Source organism: Colius striatus, chromosome 1 (assembly GCF_028858725.1).
Source record: "Colius striatus isolate bColStr4 chromosome 1, bColStr4.1.hap1, whole genome shotgun sequence".
In the NCBI taxonomy this organism is placed as follows: Eukaryota; Metazoa; Chordata; class Aves; order Coliiformes; family Coliidae; genus Colius; species Colius striatus.
The window spans coordinates 88,965,491-88,992,765 of NC_084759.1; the positions used below are offsets into that span (position 1 = coordinate 88,965,491).

The window sequence follows — 27,275 nt, forward strand, 5'->3', positions numbered from 1 at the left end:
AGAGTTGATTGATATGTTGACCAGTAGTTGCTTTTATCCCCTGCACATGGCTGTAAATTTGGAATAAAGTCATCAAATGGAATAGTTTCCATTGATACTTTTGGTCATGAATTGTACCATGACTAACAAAACTGTCTTTGTCTGACCAATGAATTATATCCTTGTGTTGAGACTTCTCTGGCCTTTGGTGGTACAGAAGTGAGGTAGCTATTCTAATTTATCTTGGCATTCTCTAACAGCTGAGATTCTCCAGTCAGAGATTCAGTCAGTTCTAAGATAGGCATCTGAAGGCCTCTCTGTCACTCTGTTAACTACAAAGGCAGAAAAAAATGTCTAGATACTATTAAATAACTTTTAGACAGTTAAATTCTTAATAATAATCCATTGAATGTTAGTACCACGTCATGTGAGGACACTATCGTAGACTTGAATCTCTAAAAAATATGTATTATTTGACAAAAAAAAGGTGTCGTATCATACACAAATTTGATCCTGCAAAGCTCAATGAACTTTGCAGGAGTACAGTCAGTCGTGGCTTGAAGGCAAGGCCCCCAGTTTCCAGTCAGATAATAAGGCAACAGATAAATATTTGAAAGACAGTGTGATGCTCCAGAGGCTACTTTTTGCACTCAGGAAGATCTGCAGTTTTACTGCTTGAATTTTGAAAGCATTTGGTGTTTGAGAATTTTAGAAATAACATTTAAGAAATAAAATTACTGTGGAGCCAAACTGGAGCCCAGTTTAGAATCATCCTTACTCAAAAAAGCTGTCACAGAGGAAAGGGAAAAACACTACTCATCTCCCAGCTCACGGAATGGTTTTCCCTGGCATGAGAAAGTACACACACAGAGGTTCAGCCTTCTTTTTGTCAGACATCTGAGACACTCCCAGATCTTTTTTCACCTTCTCATAGGATCATGGAATGGTTTGGCTTGCAACAGACCTTTAAAGTTCATCAAGTCCTACTCTATTTCAATGAGGAAGCCCTGTTATTCCTGATAGCTCCTGGGCAACATTGTTATCCTTCCTGATGGATGTTTCTGGGTTTTTACATATTAAAGAAGGAACAAAAAAGCCTGCCAGAAATCAAACCAAACCAGATTTACTCATGGTAATGTGAGCACTGTAGGAAACTTACGCAATTTACACAGCCTACCTCTTCTCCTAGCTTGTCCATGGTCCTCCAGAAGTTATTGTAATCCAAATAAACCAAGGGATTCCATGTTGGTGGTGAAATACCTATGAAATTGCGTGACTTTCCCTAAAATACACATAAAAAACAGAGGCAACTGAAACACAAGAGAATCACAGAATCAACGAATGGTTGGGGTTGGAAGAGACCTCTAAAGATCATCCAGTCCAATCCCTCTGCTAAAGTAGGTCCACCTACAACAGAGCACATCTTCAAGTTCTGAAGAACACAAAATTCTCAGTCTTCCCATAGTTGATCTCTTGCCCTAAAAGACCTAGGCTTTTGGGGTTTCCGTTTTTTTTTGCTTTTTCAGCAAGAAGCTTAGAATGAGGGGAAAAAGACCAGTTGGGCTCACATTAAAAAGGATTATAACACCTCTTAATATTCAGAGGGGATGGGGAGACCTACATTTTTCTGAGCAGGTTGTCAAATTCTGAGCTGATAAGACTCGAGCAATGGCCAATGAACAAATGTGATGTTTGTCTGACTTCTGAAATATGCATCCTAAAATTTGCATGGGCCTAAAAATGCATGCATTTCAAACTTATAAACTATCTAAGCATTTTCATGGTACATCACACATATAAAAGCAAATGTACCTCATCATTATGCCAAGTACCTTGGGAGAAACCTAGACTAGGGGAAAAAGAAGTGAAAAAAAGAACATTTTTGGCTGCAGGAAGAAAAATTTCATAAACTTGCAAAAATGGTATCAGTGCTTACAATGAGCGTGACACATAGCTGCAACGGGAATACGGACTGTTTCAGATAATCCTATGATATAATGATAAGCAAAACAATCTAACAGCAGCGGGTTCTTTGTGATAACTCTAATCTGAAAGAGGGCTGGATGAGCAGGCAACATTTTCCCTTACTGAATTGCTTTGAACCTTTCCCCATGTAAGTCAACGGTGAATTTTTCCTCAGCCCTCTTCAGTGGTTGCACTTGCAGTTGTGTCAGAAGTTTGCAAGAGGCCACAGGCAGGATTGCAGCGAACATGCTGGGCCATTGACAAGCAGGAGCTGTGGTGCTCAGCAGGCTGCAATGCACTTCTCAGTGCTGTGTGTACCACGCCAGCCCATGGCACCCCACACCTGGGAGCCACAGATCGAGTGACAGGCTGCAGGGCTGCAAATGCATGAGATGGTGACCCAGGGATAGAGGGACATGAAGCAGGAGTCAAACGCACCTCCCTCCCACTTGGTGAGAGGGAATTTATTGGTCTCCCCCGCTGATAATTGTGCCTGTGTGTGTTAACACATACGGACTTCTGATACTCTTCAGAACATTTTTCTGCAACGATCATAACAAAGCTGAAATGTGAAAGGTGAAGCTCAGAGACCTTAGTGAGCTTTCAGACTTGTCAAAAGCAGTAAAAAAATCCAGATTCCCATATTTTGGTCAACTTTTGTCAGCTCTAGGACAGGTACAGTGGAGGAGACAAGAGTTCATAGGTAAGTGACAGAAAGCTTCCTATGATCAACATCATTTGGTCTCTCTTCCCAGAGGACAGCTGCAGTGGTGCCCCAGCTCTAGAGTTTGTCTGGGCCTATGGCCCGCTCTGTGCCATATCTCCTCACTATCCTCAGTGAAGGCAGCAGCAAACATGCTCTCCTGTTCACTCCAGACACAGTATCCTCTGCTCTGTCCTTTGCTCTCTTTGCCAAGCAAAGCACAAGGTTGTGATCTCGGAACTTCATTCAGCTTCAGATTGCAGTACTTACATATTTTTTTGTAGCTTTCCAAGAAAAATTGAGTTTTCAAGTCACCAGGATGACTCTGGAGGTGGTCAGTTAGCTCTGGATTTTTGTGTATAAAATCTTAATCTTGTGTACCATATACTTTTTTTCCTCTCTTTTATTTCCATTTCATTCTGTTTTAGAGAGTTATGTTGGAGGAAAGTGGGCAGGGGACACTGCTCCAGCCTTCTCCAGGTGCACATGTGTATGCAAAATATACTTCTTCCATGTCAAGAGCAGAGAAAATGCTCCTATGAACTACCCAGCAAAGGAATCCTTCACACAACACTGCCTCTCCCTTTTTCTCAAGCACAATTTGTCACTGCCAGTTTGTAGCATTGTGTGTCCAAACATAGAAAAAAGGACCAGAAAACATATGCAAAAAAAAATATATTCCATGCTACAGCTTTTACAGCCACAAATGGATGCCGTAACAAAATGCAGAAATCTTGACAAAAAGCAGTAATATGTTGCTAATTATTTTCTTCTTGTTGCACGTGATTTTGTTTTTCAAAAAGATCAGTGAATACTGCCCTTTGCCAGGCTTTTATTCTGCTCAGGAACACAGCCTCCATCAATGTGCCTTCCTTGACTTGCTTTAACAACCCTCAAGCAGAGATGAGGTTACAATGGTGTCATGTCATCCAACAATAAGTGAAGATAAGTTATTACTGCAGTCCTGCTCCATTGGTACTGCAAGGGGACAAAGGTAAAAGATAAGCCCACCATTCAGGAGTAGCAGCGAAAACTTCCCAGTTTTTCACTGTTCACTGACACCACTTTCAGTGGGTTTTTTGATAGGTGACCGTGCTTATACTGAGTGATATAAGTTGCAAATACCTCTCCCATCCTTGACTTACTTAACCCAAAAAAGAGCACTTCTTTAAAAAGAAAGTGAAAAAAGTAACTACTTCTAAGGCTTCTCTCTTCCTCTTGTTTTTATCCAAACTTTTTCCTTATATTGCTGGAAACAATGGCCCAACAAAAGTCTACCAGTAATTCGCTGACGAGGTTTGCATCAAAACAGCTTTCCAGCCTCCAGCATTAACTCTACCGTGTTCAACTGCTACAGGCTGGGAAACTCTCAAATAATCCTGAATGCTGCAGATGGGGCAACTGGTGAAAGAACTTGCCCACTGCCTGGCCACCTAGTATATTCCTCAAACTTTTCCACCTCTATACTAGTTGTAGACCACTGTGATCACAAACTGCTGAGGACTGATCAAGAAATCATACTCTCTCAGCCACTGGTATGACATGTGTCATATTGGATATTCACTTATCTGCTATTTGAAAAAAAACCTATCCTTTCCTTACTGACCTGAAAATATTATCATCCCCACATCTTTAGTCAATGGCATAGCCCAAGAATCTTAATGGGAAAGCATATTTCATCCCCTAAGAACTATGAAATGCCAACTGATCATTAACAGTCTAGAGCTGCATTACTTGTTGCTCTCTTCTGCATGCCAAAAACCTGTAACTTCAGCAAGACTGAAGACTAAAGGCAGGAAAAGCTGGAACAAACACAACAGTGGCTAGCAGACCTGGAAGAGACTGAGACTGCATTCAGAAAGACTGAAATAGTTCAGAGACACACTCACTCTCTGTGCAGGGAGGCTGAGCCTACAAGAAGTGGGAGCTGATGGGAGGAAAGCCCAATTCTAACAAATTTGAGGAGAGAAATTCTCTGCTAGCCAATCAGCCTTAGCCACGTCAGTTTTTCAACTCTCCCTCTTGCGCAAGTGTCTCCACAGTAGGGAACAAATCTGGCCTGAATGATGTGGGGCTGGTATGTTACTCATTTGTATTTAATACTGTCTCCCCAGTTGGCAGAGGGGCTCTGCCTGCATGTTTCACAGAGGAGCTCACTTGCAAGCAGGCAATGTCTTGCAATATTCCATTTTTAAATAAGTTTATAGTGTTCTGGGTGTATTATTTTGAGAACTACTGTTTTCTTAACTGAAAGGCAAATAACCTACTGGCTTTGTTCCCATGCTAACACAAGACTGCTTGACTGACTCAGAGTTTATCTAACTTTTTCTTCATTTCCTAGTGACGCTTTCACTGCAGACCTCAGATTTGAGTCCTGCTGCTTGCCTGGATTAGATACCCTGTAGCAATACAAAGGAAACAATATCCCCAAGCACCTTACTTTAGTGGTTAGAATAAAGGCTGCAGAGACAGATGTCCCCTACAAGGTCTTTCTTCCCTGTCCAAGCCTACACTGTGGCAACATGAATGACTAGCAGGAATTAAGCCCAAGCTCCCTCATCTGTGACACCATCGTAACTTTCAACTTGTGCAAGAGGAGCAGATGATTTTGCCATGATTGAGAAAGGCAAGTCTGGCTCCCGGCCACTGTGCTCAGGAGAAGCAATACATCAGGAGGCGTAGGAGGAGTATCACCCTTGTGCAGAGCTCTTGGACTGTGCACAGCACACACTGAGAAAGCAGCATCTCCCCATGGTGTGAACCCTCGGGTGGGCATCTTCCACTGCTCAGTATCTCCAGCAGTTTCAGCCTTGCCAGCATTGCAATGCCTTGGATTGTCTGTGAAGTACAGAGTTTGAGCAATCTGAGATTTACCTGCTGCACCCTAATCTCTTCACTTTAAGGCTGGATGAAGGAACAAAAAGACTAGATGGCCAGTGTGAAGCATTGCATGCAAATGCTTATCCTTTGTCAAGTGTTACCTTACTCTGAAAATCATAAACAAACAAATAAGCAAAAGCAGTCCTTATTGCCTATTGTTACATACATCAAAGCTGGGTGCTGCAGTCAGATATTAGAGGGCTGCAGTTATATGAAAAGGTTAATATACCACACCAAGGCCCTAACACCTTCACTTTCTAGAATCTTCTGCCAAAGAGAAGGTAAAAACAAAGCATAATGTGACCTTCAAGGACTTCTGTAAGGATAAAAAGCTAACTGCACTATCTGAGGAAAACTGGGAGGACTCTAGCGCATCTGCCTTTTCTCAGTCCTAAAGCATTCTTGATGAATTACGGGATGGTATCCACAGAGCAATTTGGCTGGAAAGAAAGTCTGGGGCTCATAACAAATCTACAGTTCAAAGTTACAGATTCATGACAACAGGATACAAATTCCTGATTGATATCAAAACAGTCCAAGTTACCATGCTAACTGATGGGAAAGAATGAGAAAACAACCAAGAAAAAAATAAACAGTAGTCACATATTTGGATCTTTCAAATAAACTGTAACTAAAAGGAAACCTGCCCACATGAAGCCATGTTGTTTTTAAAGCTTGCAGTACATGGAATTTTTCCACACATATGGGAAAATTCCTTTCAAACAAAGAAGCTCAAGAAGCTCTGGGGATTTCCACTTTCCCTTGCCTGCTTCCACTACTAAGAAAAAAAAGCTTCTGCTACTAGGAAAAAACCCACTTCCCCACTTTCCCCTAACTCAGTCTCAGCAGTATCCTGGAAACCTTCAGAAAGAGCCAAACTAAACTGATCAGTATGGCAAGCAAAAGATCAAAAATCTCTTCATCTGAAGATGCTGGAGATTATATATGGCTGAATGACTGTCATATCAAAATCTAAGGCCATGTTTGGTCATTCCTCAAAACACTCTCCCTCTCTACTCCAACAAAACCACACAGTACTGCAGACTTCCCTTGGGAAGAGACCTTACTGCCTGGCTGCAGCTGCACAAACCCTGACAGCCATCAGCTGACAGAAATAGTAGATGAGATGCAAGGAGAAAAGTTTTAGTCGTACTTTTCAAACCTGAAAGGCAGCAGCTGGCCCACAGCTGACAGCATATTAAGCCTAAGAAGCTGAACACATCCAGCTTTCAGATTAATATTTAATTTCTAGGACAATAATCCTTTAATGTCAAATAATCTCTTTGCTAACACATTTTCTATCACCTAGGAAATACCACAGGTGCTCAGGTTCCCAGAGCATATGAGGGACACATATATAACCAAGAGAGCACAAATTCCTACCTGGCCAACTCACTATCCCAGCATGGTAACAGCGGGCAGCTGATAGGTAAAACACACCAGCCCTAAAGGCCCTGAGCACTCGCCAACCCAGCCAACAGCCAGGAGTGCACAGATGGCTTTCAACAGGTTGCTTGTAGAAGTGGGATGTAAGAGTGCCTTCAACAACAGATTCCTAAAATGAGGGGCATGATAACTGCATGGTGTCTCAAGGAACAAATAAGGAGAAGAACCAGTGGAAAACATCAGGGAAAAAACCCAGAAAGTCTACAGTTTGTGGGAAGATGATGGAGAGGAATGAGATGTACTGAAGGAAAAGTAGCACTAATATTTATCCAGGGCTTAAGTGTGTCTGTGCTGGGGGACCTTAAAGCCCCTTTTCTTTCACTCTGGTCTGATGACTATGCCTCCTTTGGGATGCCGGTTACCTTGGCAGGGCCATGATGCCAAATCTAGAATTGATTTACAATATGTGATCCAGTTGAATAGCTGGTAATGCAGCCTCTTGCTTACAAACATGCTTTCACTTCAAAGAAAACTTAGGAAATTACATGGTCATTAATTAGCAAGGACATGTATAATGCAATGTGGAACAAAAAAAAAGCTGTTCCTTCAGTGTTCAAAATGGATTAGGCACTCAAATTGATGTAACCCATTTAAGCCTTTTACTTAAATACAGCAGATAAGTGCCTTTTAGGATGCTACAAGATCCATGTCTAACCTTAAATTAGAGTGGGCCTAACATTCAGCTGGTACAAACCAGCCCAGTCCTCTTGCTGTAGAATTACACCAATTTTACACCAAGTGGTATAAAACAACTCTTTTAGTATTAGTGGCTATGCAATTATTTAAGATGTGACTATTTTACGCAGATGACACAAATCTGCCACATAAGAAGAGGTTACAGAACCAAATGATAAAACTTTGCAGCATGAACACGTTTTCCTAATTCTTGGAAGAAAAAATAGGAAATGAAACTGGTTAAGGATCCATCACATAGCCCTTCCTCTATCACATATGTCAACTATTAAGTCATACAGGCTTCAAGCCTTGTTCTGCCAGAGTCTGAAAGTATCAAAATTAAAGGATAATAAAAAATGTTAAAGGTTACGGTCTTTGGCAAGTAGTTTGTGAGTTATGGAGATAAATAGTTATGGATTCATACCTACAAATCTTTGGCCGCTCTTTGTCCTTCTCCGTACTGCTCTCCCTCTGCATGGGTTTTTGCAGCAGGTCCTGAGTAGGGCCTGAGCAAAAATTCTGTGGGCTAATGATCTAAGACAAGGGCCAGAAATCTCTTAAGACAGGTTTCATTCCAGTTCACTTTAGCCACTCAAGTACCTACTCAAGAGTGGCCATCTGGACTCCTGCTCCTCACATTTCAGACAAGAAGCTTACAGCAAGCCTTGGGAAAGGATTGTTTCTCGCCATCAGCTATAGAGGGAATCCCAGTGAGCCTCAAATTAGATGCCCAGACTTTCAGACATTCATTTTTACGTAAGATAAATACCACACTATGAGACTGGGAGGCATCTCATGTGAATCTAGTTATATAAGTGGGGCAAATACTTTATACTACGCCCAGACTAATCCCATAATACTGTTGTCTAGTACTGTCATCCCATAGCATCAAATAGGTTTGGGTGGGGTTTTTTCGCGTATTGAAATTTGGCTTTTCTTTCAGAACAAGTGTTTTCTGAATTTCAGGCAAGAATTCTTTAGAGGATATGTTCAAAGATAATGAGGTGCTGAATATATTTCCAATTTTTTAACTGCTGTCAGTCCTGATTTTTTAACACTTTTAAAAAGAAAACTCGAACCACTGATCCCACTTCCACCAAGTTAAAATAGAATAACAACACTTCAAACAGATGCTTACTGGATTACTAAAAGCAAGCTTAAACAAAACCCTCTTAATGACTGTCAGTAATTCCCAAAGCACAATGATACCTTCAGGTACCTCAACATGAAAAATGAAATACTTACCCCCTTATAATGGATCACATAACCATTGACATTGACTTTATAGGTCTCAACGCCCAGCTCTTTTGCCAGTCGGAGAATACGGTTTTGGGTTGGTCCCACATATGCTCCACCAACATCTACGTAATTAACTTTATTGTTCTGTCAGAAGAAAAAAGACATGAATCAGAAGCTATGCAGGAAGCTCCTCCCTACAAACATTTAGAAGTAGAAAGAATTATTTCTAGCACTGCAACTATATGCACAGGAGAAAATGTGCACTAACTGACTTAAAAGTAGGCAGTATTGAGCGTGACAGACACACAGAAATCACAGGGTCTTCACTATGTCTTGCAAATGTGTGCAATTGGATTTAATTCTTGTTTAAATTTTACTATAGATTTCAGTATTGGCTTTTTAGTCCCTAAAGATGTGAGAATATGAAGAAATATCCAACCAACTCAATATTTCGGTTAAGTCTAACCCTACTTTGTCAGAATTCATGGTACTTGTCATTGCAGAACATTTCTCAACCTGAAACCAACTCCAACAACACAGCTTGTTTTCTCTCTGGAGACATCTGCTTAGACTTAATGTTGCAGATGCTGAGCATTGTACTCCAGTATGTAAGGAGAGTAATCTCCTCTCCATCACAGCTCTATAGCAGAAAGCTCTGGCTAGCAGCCTCCAGCTATGGCTACTCCTGCTCCACACACCCCTCAGACCAGCATCACAGTCACTTGGGAAGCAGCAAGAATGACAAAAAATTTTCAGGGACACACACTATTACAAGCAAGATGACTTCTCAAGACAGTAACTCTTGCTAACACTGTTTATAGTAAGCATTTTAAGCTAGGCATTCTCAGTGTCACAGAGAGATGGTGTTTATGCTTCATGTTTCACATACGTTGATTACTGCTGAAATACCACTGTTTGTCTCTTGTTCTCCAGCAATGGCTCCTGACATAATTTAAACCTCCTGTACTTCCAGGGTGAAAAGCAGAGGTAATGTCTGTAGTACATTGTAATGGCAAACGAAACGTGGTCTGTTTTTAGAAGCAGGAGAGTTATTTCAAATAATTTAAACTGTGTTAAAATTTATGTCTGAGCTGTAATGACATCTGGCCCTGCTCAGGCTGCTTCTTATAGGGCTCTTAGTTATCATGCCTGTTAAAGTATGTGAAATGAGATGGGAATGAGAGGAGAAATGCTTTGATGCCCACAGTCTCAGATGATAGTCTCCCTCTGTAATATTAAAGGCAGCACAGATCCTGGCATGGACAAGGGCTATGCACTATGTGAGTGGAATTCAATTATGTCAATATAGGTGTTTGGCATCATTTTAGACAGCTAAAGGTATCCAAGACTTCTGTGTAAGGCTGACAAATTTGACTTAAGACCCATAGAAGACCTGCAGCTAGAGGCCAGGCAAGGTATCCTAGGGCAGCTGAAATGGAACTACTCACTTTTGCTTAGGCACTCAAATCCCTTTTGATGGCTCTCAGAGTTGCTTCCATACCAATTTAAAGCACTTGCCGTGAAGAGAAACCCACTGGCATCTATTGCAATGCAACCTGTTCAAACAGAGCTCCATTACTTGACAAAAGTGGTAGCAACTTGAGAAACCTGTCTTGTTTGGGAACTCTGCTTCCCCTCTTCCCCCATCTAATGATGTCAAATCCAACAGAAACATGGAACAGTTGAGATCAGAAGGCACCTCTGGAGGTCATCTAGTCCACACCCTCCTGCTCTAGTAAGTCCATCTAGAGCCGGTTGCCTGGGGCGACATCCAGACAGCTTTTTAAAATATACCCAAGAAAGATGTCACAACCTCCCTGGGAAACCTGTGTCAGAGCTCAGTCACCCTCACAATATGAAAGTGTTTCCTAATGTCCAGATGGTTCAAGTCACCTGTGTTTCAGATTTTGCCCATCGCCTCTTGTCCTGCCAGTGGGCATCACTGAAAACAGCCTGTCTCCATCCTCTTTGTACCCTTCCTTCCCTCCTTTCTACACACTGATGTGACGCCCCTTCAACCTTTTCTTCTCGAGGCTAAACAATCCCAACTCTCTCAGGCTCTCCTCAGAGGATGCTCCAGTCCCTTTGATCATCCACATCATTAATGAAGATGTTGAACAGGATTGGACTCAGTATTGACCCCTGGGTCACACCACAAGTTACTGGCCTCCAACTAGACTTCATACCACTGATCACTATCCTCTGATCAAGGCTGTTCAGACAGTTTTCAGTCTATCTCTCTGTATGCTCAACCAGCCATACTTCATCAGCTTGTCTATGAAGATCTTACAGGAGGTCTATGACAATCTTACAGGAGTGTTAAATTATTGAAGGCTAGGTAGACAATATCCACAGTTCTTCCTTTATTTACCACAGCAGTCATTTCATCCTTGAAGGTTTTATCAGGTTGGTCAAGCATGACTTTTTGGTTAATTTATGCTGAATGATGGCTTTCTCATCCTTCACATGCCTGGAAATGATGTCCAGGGTTAGTTGTTCTATGACTTTCCCAGGGACTGAGTTGAGGCGGACTGGCCTGTAGTTCCCTGGGTCCTTGTTCTGGCTCTTCTTGAAGATAGGAGTGACATTTGCCACATCATAGACTAGCACATCTCATGAAGCACTTACTGTGATAGTGAATGTCCTTCCGCCAACTCTGTTCCGGGCCTCAAGAACCACCACATTGATCCCAGACTCAGAGAGCAACTTGGCGGCTGATAAACCTACAAGAAAAAAAGAGGAAGTGCTTTAAAGCAGGTGGTAGCAATCAGCCACATTAACTGTCAAAGCTTCAAGGTCACAGATTTCAATACTGTTTTCAAAAATTACTGAGAGAAGTCAGAAACTTTTCATGGTGTGTTACCACAAAAACTGCTTGTTATGACCATACCTCTAAGTAGCATTCACAGTTTCCTCTTTCACGTTAGCCTTTTGGCATTTTAAAATCAGTAAAATCTGAATTACTAAGGGACATGCATGCTACTCTTCATTTGTGCAGTGCACAGAAAGGCAGAACTAAGCTTGTGGGGCTTGCAGCACTAATGTGATAGAAATATACTATATACTACATAGCCACGTTTCAGCAAATTAGGCTCCCAACTCCTCTCGTTCATCAACTCTCCACTCTATTGCTGTCCCTTGTCCTCATTCACACACAGAAAGTATGTCTGCTTCACTGTCAAGATTCATTTTAAGCAATGGAGTTTGACCATGGCAATCAAACAGGTTGTAAGCAGATACTTTATAAAAGGACTTATGGTCTCAGCAAAAATCATCTAATTATAGGATTTTGTGATGGAGGCACTGGATACACTGAAAATTCAATAGGACGGGAGTCGGCTTTGCTTTTGACAAATGTGAACTGAAATTGCAAAAAGCAATTATGAGTTTGTGAAATCAAATTATCCCATTGCCCTGCAGGCGAATTTGGCACTGAAGTATTGTTTCTTTGGAGCTGTTTCCCCTCCTTAAGTATACGAAAGCCAGCCTTATTGATCACAACTTCCATGATACCCTGCAGTAAGGAATAATAATATTACATTCATGTTCATTACACTACCTTGAAATGCGATTAAAAGCAACTGCTCATGAGCCTACAAAGAGCACATGTCTGGAGAGATCAGAGGAGAGGAACTTTTCTGGCAGCACTGTGTATTCATTTATTTTGATGGCAATACAGAATAGCCCATAAACTTCTGTGTACATAATATTTTAACAGAGAAGTAGAACAGCATTCACTGGAAACCAAAAGTGAGGAAGTTCAAATGTCTTACATTGACAAAAATTATATTTAAAATGTCCAAATTACAAAAATAACAATCTTGCGCAACATTCTTTAGATTGCTGCTGGAGCAGCAGCATTCTTCATTCTTCAATCTATTTAATATTTTATTTTTTAAAAATGCAAGTCATTAGTTAGAGAAGTGAACATCTCATAAATTGATCTAATTTCTTTCAGTAGTTTTTGATCATTTCTTTCCTGCATGAAAGGCTACAGAGGACATTACAATTTTTTAAATTCTTTAACATTTTGCTGACGGTGTTCTCTTCTTTCTCAACATAAACACAGAAAACAAATCTAAAATGTTGGAAACACAAACTGCAGTATTTTTTTACAAATATTTCCATTTTGTATACGATGAAAAATGATTTTCCAAAATATATAGTGGTTTTTGCCAGAAAATGGAGCCCTGGCACAGGCTGCCCAGAGGGTGTGGAGTCTCCTTCTCTGGGGGTTTGCAAAACCCACCTGGGCACATTATTGTATGACCTGATCTAGATGGATCTGCTTTAGCAGGGGGTTGGGCTGGATGATCTCTAGAGGTTCCATCCAAACCCCATCATTCTGTAATTTTGTGATTCTGTGAAATGTTAAATTTCTCGATTCGGCATAAACACCACTGGACATTTAGGCATGAGTGGGTAATTCTTTTGTAGGAAAGTTTACTGTAGATGTACAAGTCTTGAAAAAGATGCACAGTGCATTCACGTGTTACCCTATGGAACACAAAGCAGCAAAAAATCTGGACTAGGTATGAAAAAAATTTATGCAAATCCTCAGTGCCTAAGATGATTATTTCATGAGGCATACAATAGCACCTTCATGCCACAGTTGTTTAAGAATAATGGTTGGATGGGACTGGATTGAAAGTTAAGCTTACTCCTGGTTTATGGCTTAATTGTATGATATATCCAACTAAAGAAAGACTGCTAAAGGATGAGGAACATGTGGTAATGTGACTGAGGTCCTCCAATCTGCTTGCTTTATAAAGAGTATTTCTTCTATTCCAGCCTTACAGGTTTCTGGTTTTATTATAGTTAACCCAAGTGACACCTTTGACATTGATCCCCCCTCAAAAAAAAGACTTCTGAGCTACACAAATTTGGAGAGAAATAAATAAGAACAGTGATGGCGTATTGGCAACTGGGAGAAGGTCTGACTCAGAAATAAAAACAATACAAAGTACATTGATTAAAGACTGTTAATACATATTTACTTGTTTAAAGCATGGTAACAGTTTTCTTTCAAAACCTTACAATCACAGAATGCTAGGAGTTGGAAGGGACCTTTAGAGATCATCTAGTCCAAACCCCCTGCAGAAGCATGTCCACCTAGATCAGGTCACACAGGAATGCATCCAGGTGAGTCTTGAAGATCTCCAGGGAAGGAGATTCCACATCCTTCCTGGGCAGCCTGTGCCAGGGCTCCCTCACAGTAAAAGAGCTGCTTCTTAAGTTTAAATGGAACTTTTTGTGTTCCAGCTTCATCCCATTACCCCTTGTCCTGTTGCTAGATACAAACGAAAAAAAGGGATGCACCAACCTCCTGACATCCACTACTTAGATATTTGTTAACATTAATGAGATCCCCCCTCAGTCCCCTCTTCTCTAGACTAAACAGCCTCAGTTCCCGCAGCCTTTCCTCATAAGGAAGATGTTCAAGTCCCCTGATCATCTTGGTAGCCCTGCGCTGGACTCTCTCCACTTCCCTGTCCCTCTTGAGCTGGGGAGCCCAGAACTAGACACAGGACTCCAGATGAGGCCTCACCAGGGCAGAGTAGAGGGGGAGCAGAACCATCCTTGACCTGCTGGCCACATTCTTCTTGATGCACCCCAGGATGTCATTGGCCTTCTTGTCCACAAGGGCACATTGTTGGCTCATGTTTAGTTTATTATCTACCAGGACTCCCAGGTCTCTCTCTGCAGAGCTGCTCTCCAGCAGGCTAATCCCCAGCCTGTAATGGTGCAAAAATCCGGTGGGGTCAGCCTCTCTGAGTAGCTGGGACTACAGGCATACGCCACCACGCCCAGCTATGGAGGACTAATAACAACACTCAGACTCGGGGTATCTCTATGATTGAACACAACTCCTTAATTTCATTCTGGTGTGACCTAAATACACCGGATACAGGTGCTTCCATAGGCATATCTTAAGCATTGCACAGGTCATGGAACCCATGTACTTTTGATACACAATAACATCTAAATGGATGGCATATTTTCCCTTCTTTTCTCCATAATTTGCATTTTCAAGACTTTTATCGTCTATGGGACTGGACACCAACCAGACAGCGGCCATGTCTTTCTTTTTGATCAATGAGGTGAGAATATGAGAGAGGAAGGAACACAGCTCCTTGCCCCATCTCTGCCTGCACAGCTTCCCTCAGGTTGCATGGAGCAAGCCTCCCACCTTGTCTGCAACATCTCTACTAGTTCCCCAGAGTGTGACATACCTTCCAGGAGCTGTCAAGGGGGATGAGGGCAGGACGTTCAGACCACAAAGCCACTTTGCAATGCAAGTGCTGCTCTAGAGCGATGGCTCCCCACCATGCGTGGGCCCTGACACCAGGTACAGTGTCCTGGGATATTGTGATATCCACGGTGTCCTGCAAGCATGCCATAACAGGGTAAATCAAGCAATGGATGGACTGTGTGAACTCTTAGGCCGCAGCCAAGACTCGGGAGAGGTATTTCACAACACACCGGCATTTGCAGTATGACTGCAGCACAGGCATGCCAGTTACAGCCAAGGCCACTGCTGTGCCCATGGCTACCTCCAACTCCTCCAAGAGTAGCCTAGCCGCAAACCATCACAGATCACTGGCCATGCTCCTACCAGATATCATTCTAATTCTATGCATTAGAAACATACTGCTTGCCTTGGAAAGATTAAAGGAGCTTGCCAAAACCACACCTCATTTGAAGTATCTGGCTGTAGAAATTAGCTTGTCATTAGATGAGAATAAACAAAGTGAGATGACTTATACATCCTCCTTGAGGGTTTCTATGGCGATCTCACAACAAGCTCTCCCTATCAGAAGCTGGCATGCAGGAAAGCTCTACTCCTGTTGATTTTGCAGTGCTATCAAGGACTCGAAATTGCTGCTGCCACAGATCACACTGCTGTTGCTTTAATTTCAGAAAATTATCATATTCCTATCAAGTATTTTCAAATGTATCAAAGCACCAGATATACAGTAAAAACAAACAAAAAAGAAACTGAGATGAATTTATGCCAGTCTGCATACTGTAGGGCATACACCACTGTAGGACATACACCACAGCTGAAACATAGAGATGCTGAACAACACTGAATTTTGTATGTAGCTTGATGGAAAATACAACAAACCATGTCTCTGCCTCATAGGAGAGAAAGGTTCAACTCCACAGGTAGTGCACAAGACTAAGGCTTAAGAGACATGAGGTTCATTCCCAGCTGAGGCCTGTAATGTGAGAAATGTTTTCCTATTTTGAAAGGAAGTGTTTATAAGGATAGCATTTATAAGAATAAATGCAACTTGCCTCAATACAGAGGTTGATGCAGGGTATATGAGTAGAGATGAGTTCTATAGCACAAATTATGGGAGTTTTTAAAAAGTTCCTTGATTGAAGATGTGATGGTAATTCCAAAGTAATAACATAGGAACTAAACTTTTCGAAATCTAGGTTCTGTGAACCACATCAATCAGATTCACTGATATACCATAATCAAAAGCAAAAATCACAAGACTCTTTCTCAGATACAGCATTTTTTATAGGATGTATGCTGAAAAAAAAACACAAGAGCAGCAAAGGGAGTGATGATAGCCTGATACCATCAGCCTTTTAACCTTTCAAACTGAGGCCACTATGTATGTGCCATATCAAGCACATCAAAACAAATAAAAAGCTACTTGTTAGTATTGAAAAGCTAACTGCTAGTTTTTAAGTTGCATTTTTGGCCTAGTTCCTAGCTTCTTTGACAAAGTGCATTTGCCTTTTATGGATCCACTACCAGACCGAAAGTTTACCAAAACCTATCTAATACAACATTCCTTTGTAAAATCCTTCTTAATCCACCCTACTGTACATGGAGTGGGATAATTGCATTGTGTGAAAGATGACTAACCTATTACTGTAGTGTTCTAGCAGGCTTTAATTGAGTACCATACGGGAAAAATCCCTCTGGAAAATCTCTGCATTTTTCTGATCTTAAGGAGAGGATTAATTAGGAAGTTTTTAGCTCATTATTGTAATACAAATCAGTAAAGTACAACAATTGTCAACATATCCTCATTAAAGTTCAACTGTAACAGTATGCTAACACCATGATTATTTTTATTGTTTATAACCTAACTTTTTCCAAAAACAATTGAGTCATTAATTCTGGCAATGGCCACCTTAGAGTCAGCTCTCATTATTCAGCTACAAGTCTCTTTCTCAAGTAAACACGAGCCTCTCAGTAAGTGATGCAAAACATTTCTGCCATGACCATACGGTAAAATCTCCCTTCCTCACCTTTATCCTTCTCCCCACTACTTGATTTTCTTGTTTCTTCTTCTTTTTTTTTTTGCGAACACCATGGTACTTAAATGTCTGAAAACACAGTTAAAATGTACTGAGAAAGAAAGAACTGTTTTCTTTCACAGACTAAGAGTTTGAAGATTTAGAATTGCCACTGAAAATGAAAAGAAAATCCACTTCATATTAATTAAATTACAGACCCTTAAATTTGTACAAAACAGCAAGAATACACAGTGTGGATCAGAAGTCTATGTTCATTCCTTCTTCACTGTTTTCTGATACCATAACGTCACTAATTTTCTGTTTGTTAGAAACAAATCTTTCCATATGTTTTTTCATGATCCTTGTTGTAGAACACTTGATGCTGGGAATGAGCTTACACTTATATATTTTGTCACTTTCAAGTAAATGGGGTTTTTCACTTCTTTTTCATCAATTCTTTTTTTTTCCCTCTAGCAAAAATAATCCACTTGACTCTGCAAAAGTTTCAACCAAAAAAGAGAATAAATACTGTTCAACTGAGACCAAGCCACTCTGACTGGTTTCAATGGTGCTACTGTCTAAACACATTCAACAGATGAAAGCCTTGTTCTGAAGGGTACAAAGACAGTTTCTCATGACAGCATTAACAGAAACACAATGGGTGGGAGCAGGGATTTGTATAAATGGGATGAATCCATTCCCTCTGTATACACCCACTGGGATTTTCAAATCCAAAGGTCATTCTGGTAAACACTTCCTTCCCCAAATAAGGCCCTCCCCCCAAAACAAAGGAAGAAAAAATTATCTAATATAAGCACAGTTTTAAAAATGCAGCATCCTCCTTCTCCTTAAGTATTAAAATAAGTAGCACCAGTTATGCTGATGATAGCTTAACTAATGGAAACATCTAAGTCAATTACACACATTTCCTAGCTGTTAATTGTTTTGCTCAGTAGGTAGAATAAATTTCTGTTATTTAAATGCTGATCTTCAGCTAAATAAGCACGTTAAAAATGTTGCTGCTAAACTATCATCAATGTCATTACCACAAATACCAAGAATATCAGCTTTGGTGTTCCCAGGAAAGATAAAATGCCCATCCTGTGTCAGTTTTTGGTATGCAAGGATATTTAGAGACCTGTCCCCAATACTTGGCTATTTATTTTGCTCGCTGAAGAAATTAACACTCTTAAGACTTCAGACCTACCTAGCTGACAGGAATATTCCTTCCTACCTTTCAATACCTTTCACCTAAGCCTGAGAAATGGTGCAAAATTAGCTCATCAAGGACAAACCATAGGTTTACAGTGCTTTCTTAGGAGCTCTGAATTTGCTAACCTATGAATCACACTGATATATATTTTGGTTTTGCCAGGAACGTGCTTGACACATTCTTCATTAAGGAGCAGAACCCGCTGCGATTACACGGGTTACCTGCTGGGTTAGACAGTATTTTTAAATGATGCATTTACTACAGAAAATTACATGAAGAATAGTATGTTAGACGATGAAAATAATTATATTTCTACATCCAGTTATATAGTGAACACATCACAATCATACTTTGTCCAAAACAAAAAAACATAGCACTGAGCAAAACACAAAGAGGTGTTTTAATCAAAACCCACATCCCACATCATAAGGTTTTGCATCTTGAATAGCAAAACATTAGAACACATAATGAAGGGGGAGGCAAATGGAAACCAGTATTTCTGTTTATTTGCAAGTACTGTATAAAACATTCATTACACTTTATGTGGGGGTCTGATTGTTTTGTTCCCACTGTAAAATTTTCTCCTGATAGTCAGTTTGCTAGCAGTACATGGGGAATTGAGAGGTCTGTGAAACATTGCTACTTGTTTCTGCATACAAAAAAATGGCCTTTAGGAATTTCTAGTACTAAGTGACAATATTATCACTGATAAACAGCTTTCCTGCTGGATCCAGAAAGAAAGTGAGAAGTAACTGTGTAGCCAGAGACCAGCACAGGGTAGATGTAAAGAGATAAACACAGTATAACACAAAGGAGTGTGTTTAGCAACCAGCTATTGCATTTCCACAGGTCAAATTCTGAGTAAATTTTGAAGTATGACTGGGAAAAAAATCTACTGAAAACTACCCCAGATTTATACAGGTGGGTCTGATTAGATCTTTTACCAGTAACTGTATTTGACAGTTTATCTGACACTACCACCCACCAGCAGCTTGGCTTGCTGTCAAAACAAACAGAGCAGTATACAACATAAGTTGTGCTGCCATTACAGCAAGCAAGGAAAAGTCTGTATTTCTTCATTATTTAGTGTTTCACTCAGACACCAAAGCCAATGCGTAGGTAGCTAAAGTGGTAACGTTGTTGATTACACACCATGGAGCAGGAGATGCCAACACATAGTGCTCTTCTACAGAGACAGGGAAAAAAACCCCTTAATAGCGTAGCATATGTTTTATTTCAGTATAAAGACTAATTACAAGTATTTTTACATCCCAGCTTCTTCTACAATTTGTGACCCTTAGACTCCCCAACAAATGCAATGAAAACAGTGCTGTTCCCTGCACATGGCTGGCAAGTCTAAGCATCTGTTTGGTGGAGCCATTGGATCTTCTTGTTAACAGCTAAGAACAAACACGTTTTTATGTGGAATAAGAATTAATAAGAATTATCCATGTCAAAGAATGATAATCTTCAGTGCAAGTTTAAGCTATAGTTGTATTTCCCTTGTGCTTTGTGCTTGTAACATGATGTGCTGAAACTTCTTCCAAACGATATCTGCATACAAGTTTTCTTGGACTTGCCTGGCTCTGGACATGCTTCTCCCTATCTGAGGCATCTCTGGTTTGCATTATGTATACAAACATTCTTAATTCTCCATGCCTACCTTTGATAAACTTGGCTTCCACTGTCAAAAATTCACATGTAAAGTGAGACCAGCACATGAATATACCCCAAACTTCCCACTGAAAAAAAAGTCAGGGTATTTTATTTATTTTCTTTTTTTTCCCCTCCCAAATATTAAACTATGTAAGGTTGAGTTTTTAGGCTGTGTTTTTCAGGCCAATTCTTTTTCACTGGAAAATCTTGATCAAAAATGGCTGTCTGTTTCTAAAGCTCTGGGAAACATTCTTTGATTTTTTGAAAATTGGACTTTTTATTTTTATTCCTATGTTCTAGCAGCAACTTGAAATTTGGCAAGGAGGTAGCCTTTGAGTCAACACAGTGCATTTGGTTATCCATGTGAAAATATGCCCCAATAAGGTCAGTTAGAAAGTTTTGAGGAATCACAGGTCACATGCAGGCAGAAGCCATTTTCCAGAGCTGACAAGCTGCAATGTCTGAGGTTTCTGTCAAAACTCTCCACACACTCAATACCATCTGGTCATTAACGAGCAGTCCCCAAGGAATGACTGAATATCTCAGACCTCCTTTACAAGCTATCTCCTATCTCAGAGAAACTTTGAATACTGCATCCTAGGGCTAATGGAGCCAAAATCTGAATTTGTGGCCTTAGCTTGCAGAGAAGATAATGGAGCTGGGATGAGGATGTCAGGAGAGGTATGGCAGTGACTTGCTGCATAAAAGAGACAACCTCTGAAAGCTGCCAACACAGTACACACAGAGAATGGCTATCTCCTAGTCCTCAACTAGTGTAGAGAACTCTGATGGGATGTCAGGGTTACAATCCTGACAATTGATCAGACATGCACCCATGGCATATCACATGCTGTCATCCTGTAGCGTTTAACAAATGAGAGAATTACACAGTCTAAATCAAAATGCACAAGTGAAGGGTCAAAATCTGTCCAAACCAGAACAACCTCTTCAGGTCAGTGCAAAGGCCTATACATAGAAAATGGGAGCAATATTCAAGGCATATAAATAAGAACTTCCTGTGGGTATGGGGAGAGTCTTTAAATTCAGACATCAGTTTATTTAGTATGCTTGATATTAAATGTCATAATTAATATTAACTGTATTCTGGGGAACATTATCCATTAAGAATGATATCAACTTGTGCCTGGGGCCCTTTCTGGACATGATCCACATTTTTAACACATATGCCCATGTGAAAAGAGGAACCTAGTCCAAGCGCTGCAGCTCCTTCTCTGTGGGGATCCAAATGTACTTGTCGAAGCAGTCTGGACAGTTGGAACAAGATTCTATGAGATACAGCAGGAAAATATCAATGGTAGAGGCCGCTAGAGATGAGCTCAACTTCCAAGAGCCTCCAGACTGTGAAGTACTCTTTACAGAAGCTCCCTCCACCCCTAGATTGCAGCTTCCTACAGGCAGAGCCGATTCTGTGTCCCTGTGAATGACTGCATACAGACGTGTACATACAGAGGCCAGGAGCACAGAGAAGTAGAGTTTTGTACAGAAATTGCCTAAGGTCATGCTTCTCTTTGAGGAAAGATAACTGCAGAGGTGACAGTCAGGATTTGAGCTTCGTTTTGCAAATACTTTAAATAGCCACAATCTCATTGCTGGGAAGCCCACACCTAATATAACAAACAGTTCACTTATACCTGATACGTATTTCTCATAAATAACTAGTTTATCCCAAAGTTTCCCATTCTTCCTTGCAAGCTTCAGGTAACGAGTGTTCAAAATAGAGTAGATGGAGTGAAGACATTAATCTTATCAGACGTGACAACTGCAAATACACCTTCAGAGAAACAAGCAGTAGCATGTCAACACTGGAGTCAGAGAAGCATTCCCTTCAGAATCAAAATTCCGGATATCGATTAATTTTTAAGACCAGAAAGCAGCATCATCTACCCTTACAGAACTGAGGTGTAGATATATTGGTACAGGAACAGTTGCGACAGGGAAGATGTGTGAAAAGCAAAACAAAACCAAGGGCTGATAGGAATGACCGTGCCCAGCTACGAATGGTGTTGTATATTAAGATGGTTTAGTTATGAAATAAGGCATTTATTGTCCATTTTTATAAGGCTGCTTTCTTAGAATAATGCCTATTCTAATTCACAACAGGCAAACACCAATATCTATGCCACTGGTATGATATACTGGTTTCCATCGGCAAGAGAAATGTTCCTGTACTCCAAGAGTGTTGTGACATGTTTATTTGTCTTCTTAATGCCACTGACAAATTTTCAGGGAGTGTAACGCCTAGAAATTTCCTGCTTGGCTCCATTTCAGCCTCCACAGCAGGCTTTAGCCCAAGGATAAGTGTTCTTAAGTAACTTATTGACTCTGGTACTAGGGAGGCACAATACCACTTAGAAATGCTCAATGCATTTCCCAAAACACTGCTACAGGTTGGAAAGCTGGAGGAGGAAGGTACCCTCAAGGAACGAAAACTTCCTCAATTCTATAGTTCCATTTCAATATAAGAAAAAACTATTTCACTGTGAGGGTGATGGAGCAGTGGCACAGGCTGCCCAGAGGGGTTGTGAAGTGTCCTTCCTTGCAAGTCTTCAAGACACACCTGGACATGTTCCTATATGACCTGATCTAGGTGAACCTGCTTCTGCAGGCGGGTTGGACTAGATGATCTCTAAAGGTCCCTTCCAATCCCTACCATTCTATGATTCTAATTTTACCTACAGCAATAATGGTTGTAGTATAACTTAGCTTTTCTGAATCTAAAGACTCCCTGAAAACTGAAACCTGGCCAAATCAGCTAACACAGTATTTATCTGACAAATCAAATGCAGATTTTCTCCAACACAGCAACATCCTCATTGTAGGTATCATCAGGTGCTGTAAGAGAAATTACACCTCTTTTTTTAAAGCATGAGGATCAGTGGCCACAATGCACTTGGTAATGTTAAAGTAGACTTGAATCTGAATAATATCTTGGGAAGGACTTTTTTTCCAGCTCCTTCGCATCAGGAAAAGTTGGCTGCCTACGGTCTTCTCACAGTTACAAAACCCAACTGCTTCTACAGATACTCCCAGATGACTTTTTGCTGTCTTTATTGAAAGAATACAAGCACGAACAACCTTTAAAAAAAACAAAACAAAAAAAAAAAGGTAACTTAAACAGATCCTATTTCTTGTGGTGCAAAAATCCCAGACTGGATCCCTGCAGTCTCCTGCACCTACGAACATTATAAAGTGAGTCTTCCTACAGACTCTGTTCCGATGAGCGCCAAGTACAAAACAACGCAAGAAGAAGCGAATACGTCCTAAGACAGCGATATTTTTGTCACTTTTCTTTCCCCAAGTGTGTCTGAAGCTCATTGGAGACCTGACACTCTGGTTAACTACCGCTCCCTCGCTGACCTGCCGCTCCCAGACCCCGTGCTGCCCAGCCGGGAGCACCGATGTCCCGCCGCCTCTCGCGGCGCAGGACGGGCTCCGGGACCGCTCCGGAGTGATGCTCCGGGAAAGGCCGGCGGATGCTCCCCGGACCCACCTGAGATGCCGGCCCCGATCACGATCACGTCGTATCTCTCGGCCATGGCGCTGCCCTCGCACCTCCCGCTACCTCCTCTCCACCCTCACGCAGCAGCGACGGCGGCAACAGCAGCTCGGATCGGGTTGTGGAACACGGACAGTGCGCCGCCGCCCCTCGCCCGCCCCCGAGCGGGCCCCGGCACGCCTCCACCAACGGACGCTGCCTGGAGGCGGAGCCTCGCGTGACCGCCCCCTCTCAGCCCTCACCCTCGGCGCGGCCCGGCGGGAGGTGCCGAGCTGTGCTTCCGAGTCTATGTTTATCCGGGGCCCGTCTCGGCAGCACCCTGTCCCGAGTGCACCAGAAGGGCTGAAGGCAGACAGGTGGCAGCGTACAGGTTGAAGGATGCAGCAGCTCTGGAAGACTACACTCACCAACCTCTTTTTATTTGCTAAAATTTGGAAGGCATGCTAGCAGTGAGGGCATCCATGGAGCTGGAGTGCTCCAGGTTACAACAGTATGTGACCCTCACCTTGTATGAGAATCAAATTGTGCTTGGCCCATGAACCAGGGAGTGAAGGGTTAACAAAAGTAGCTTCCCAAAGACAATGCCTGAAATGATAATAACCAGTTGCCAAAATGCCATTTTTGTTTGTACTTAGCTACTACTACTGCTCCGAAATACATAGTGGTTGGGATTTTTTTTTTATGCATTTAAAAGCTCGTGCAATTTTTATTGCTAAAGTGTAAATGTCATCTCCGTGAAGCTAAGTAGAAAAAATAGAGAGCTTGTCCATCCCTTTCCAAGTAAGCACAGAAGACCTTTACAATTCATACAATCACAGAAAATCCTAATGCCGCTTCACGTTAAATATTGATACAAGTTCTGAGAGATGCTCAATTCTGCCATCACATTCCATACCTGAGTGTGACCAAAGAATTGAAAGAGAGTATGATGCTACACAGTCGGTGCCCTCAGAAATGCCGTGACTTTCTTACAGTGGGGAAAATTAGGACTTTTGGTTTATGGTTTGTGACAAATGAGCAGGACATGCACCTGTTGGAGCAGGTCCAGAGGGCCACAAAAATGGTCTGAGGGCTAGAGCATCTCTTCTATAAGGAAAGGATGAGAGAGTTGGGGTTGTTCAGCCTGGAGAAGAGATAGCTCTGGAGACACCTTCTTGCTGCTTTTCATTATTTAAAAGGCCCTTATAAGCAAGATGGGGGAGAAATGTTTTAGTAGAGCCTGTAGCAACAGAACACGAAATAACGATTTTAAACTAAAAGAAGGGAGATTACATCTAAAGAAGAAATTTTTTACAATGAAAATGATGAAACACTGGAACAAGTTTCTCAGAGAAATAGTAGATGCCCCATCCTTGGGAACATTCAAGGTCAGGTTGGACAGGACTCTAAGCAGCCTGATCTAATTGAAGATGTCCCTGCTCATTGCCAGGAGGATAGACTAGATGACCTTTAAAGGTCCCTTCCAATTCAAATCATTCTGTGACTCTATGAGAGCAGTGACTAGATTACAAACATCTGTGAAATAACTGCGTGGTTGTGTGAGAGATGGAATAATGGATCTTCTTCAAAAAATAGGTACTTTAAAAAGTAAAGTGTATGTACAGTGCTAATTGTGTTGTACTAGATGCAGACATACAAGTGCCAGGTGCTATAGCAAATATGAACAAGATCCTTACTGCTCTATGAAGCTGTGTACTGATACAGAAGCTCATTATCACTGAGGTTGCTGCTGCTCTCATGCCAGAGTAAAGTAAGCAAAACCAGGATCATCTAAGCCTGTGAGAGTGATGTGTATTCTGAAACAGAAAATGCAATGCACAAACAGCTGTTTTTGCTTACTGGGGAAAAAAGTCTTTGCTTCTTGAAGGTGATAAGGATACCCACTCCCACAGCTCTGCTGGCCCCTGTGAGCAGGTCACAGGGAATTCAACAAAAAAAAAAAAAAAGCTTCACCAAGCAGCCTTATAATCCAGAAGCCAAGATTAGAGAAAGCAACAAAAACATCCTCTGTGATTGCAACAGGAAACCTCTGTGCATCTAGATAACTTGCTGACTAGCTTGCCAAAAAGGCTGCTAGTGCTGACAGGATCTGCAACAGGCTTGTTAAAGAGGAATGGAGATTGGAGTGGTTTTACTCAGAGCAGCTCTTAACAATGAGAGTTGACATAAACATGTGAATTGTACACATCATGATGACCTCAACCCTTGGAGTAAAGACTGAAAAATTATCTAAGGGGCTACTAAGGATTATCTTGGGCATCAGCATCTTCCAGAGTTAGCAATGGCTGTCAGAACTGCATATCAGCTAAGCCCTTAGCATCTGTATGATATACATAAAAGGCCTAGGAATAAGTCTACCTCAACTCATATAGATCTTCAGACATCTAGTATTTGAAGGGGGGAAAAAGCCCAAGTAGATGTTGAAACTTTGCTTGAGAACAAGATGAGCCCAGTGGAAGATGATCACAGAGATCTTGTCACTCTCTCAACTAGGTCCATCGGAGTTTTCTGAGGACTTGCTAAAAATGCAAGAAGCAGAGAAGGAAGAAAGTGATGTCGTATTAAGAGTGATGCTCCTTTCCTAAGTGTCATGACCACCATTTTCAAAATCATAGAATCATAGAATGGTAGGGGTTGGAAGGGACCTTTAGAGATCATCTAGTCCAAACCCTCACTGCAGAAGCAGGTCCACCTAGATCAGGTCACACAGGAATGCATCAGGCGAGTCCTGAAGATCTTCAGAGAAGGAGACTCCACATCCTCCTGGGCAGCCTGTGTCAGGGCACCCTCACCCTCACAGTAAAAGAGCTGCTTCTTATGTTTAAATGAACCTTTTTGTGTTCCAGCTTCATCCCATTACCCCTTGTCCTGTTGCTAGATACAACAGAAAAAAAGGATGCACCAACCTCCTGACACCCACCATTTAGATATTTGTTAACATTAATGAGATCCCCCCTCAGTCTCCTCTTCTCTAGACTAAACAGCCCCAGTTCCCGCAGCCTTTCCTCATAAGGAAGATGTTCCAGTCCCCTGATCATCTTGGTGGCCCTGCGCTGGACTCTCTCCAGACGTTCTCTGTCCCTCTTGAGCTGGGGAGCCTAGAATTTGTTCAGAAATCAATAGAAAATAAAGGGATGACAAACTTTATAATACAGGAAATTTTATTTCAAGCAGACAAAATTTTATTTTGAAACAAGTAAACTGTTTCTCAGAACCGAGCTGGATAATAAATGCTTCCTAATGAGCCATATTCCTTATGTCCTGGTAATCAATGGCACAGAATCAAGTTGAAGGCCTGTGGCCAGCGGAGTTCCACAGGGATCAGTTCTGGGGCCAGTCTTGTTCAACGTCTTCATCAATGACCTGGATGAGGGGACAGAGTGTACCCTTAGCAAGTTCCCTGATGACACCAAACTGGGAGGACTGGCTGATTCCCCAGAAGGCTGTGCTGCCATTCAGTGGGATCTCAACCAGCTTGCGAGTTGGGCAGAGAGGAACCTCATGAGGTTCAACAAGGACAAGTGCAGAGTCCTGCATCTGGGAAGGAACAACCCCATGCACCAGTACAGTCTGGGGGTTGACCTGCTGGAGAGCAGCTCTGCAGAGAGAAATCTGGGAGTCCTGATTGATAATAAGCTAAACATGAGCCAGCAATGTGCCCTCATGGCCAAGAAGGCCAATGACATCCTGGATGCATCAAGAAGAGTGTGGCCAGCAGGTCAAGGAAGGTTCTTCTC

The 27,275-nt window shown here is 41.6% G+C and overlaps 1 protein-coding gene across 1 annotated transcript in view; it reads right to left on the bottom strand.

Annotated features, from left to right (window-relative positions):
* The window catches only part of LOC104560697 (amine oxidase [flavin-containing] A), a 40,501-nt gene extending 16,826 nt beyond the window's left edge, over positions 1 to 23,675 (bottom strand). Inside the window, exons 1-4 of the mRNA XM_010206117.2 lie at positions 23,533 to 23,675; positions 11,516 to 11,610; positions 8,894 to 9,031; positions 1,157 to 1,261 (exon numbers count right to left, since the gene is read on the bottom strand). Of these exons, the coding sequence (XP_010204419.1) occupies positions 1,157 to 1,261; positions 8,894 to 9,031; positions 11,516 to 11,610; positions 23,533 to 23,578 (384 nt within the window). The 5' untranslated portion in view covers positions 23,579 to 23,675. The remainder of the gene's footprint in view (positions 1 to 1,156; positions 1,262 to 8,893; positions 9,032 to 11,515; positions 11,611 to 23,532) is intronic.
* Positions 23,676 to 27,275: the final 3,600 nt, after the last annotated feature.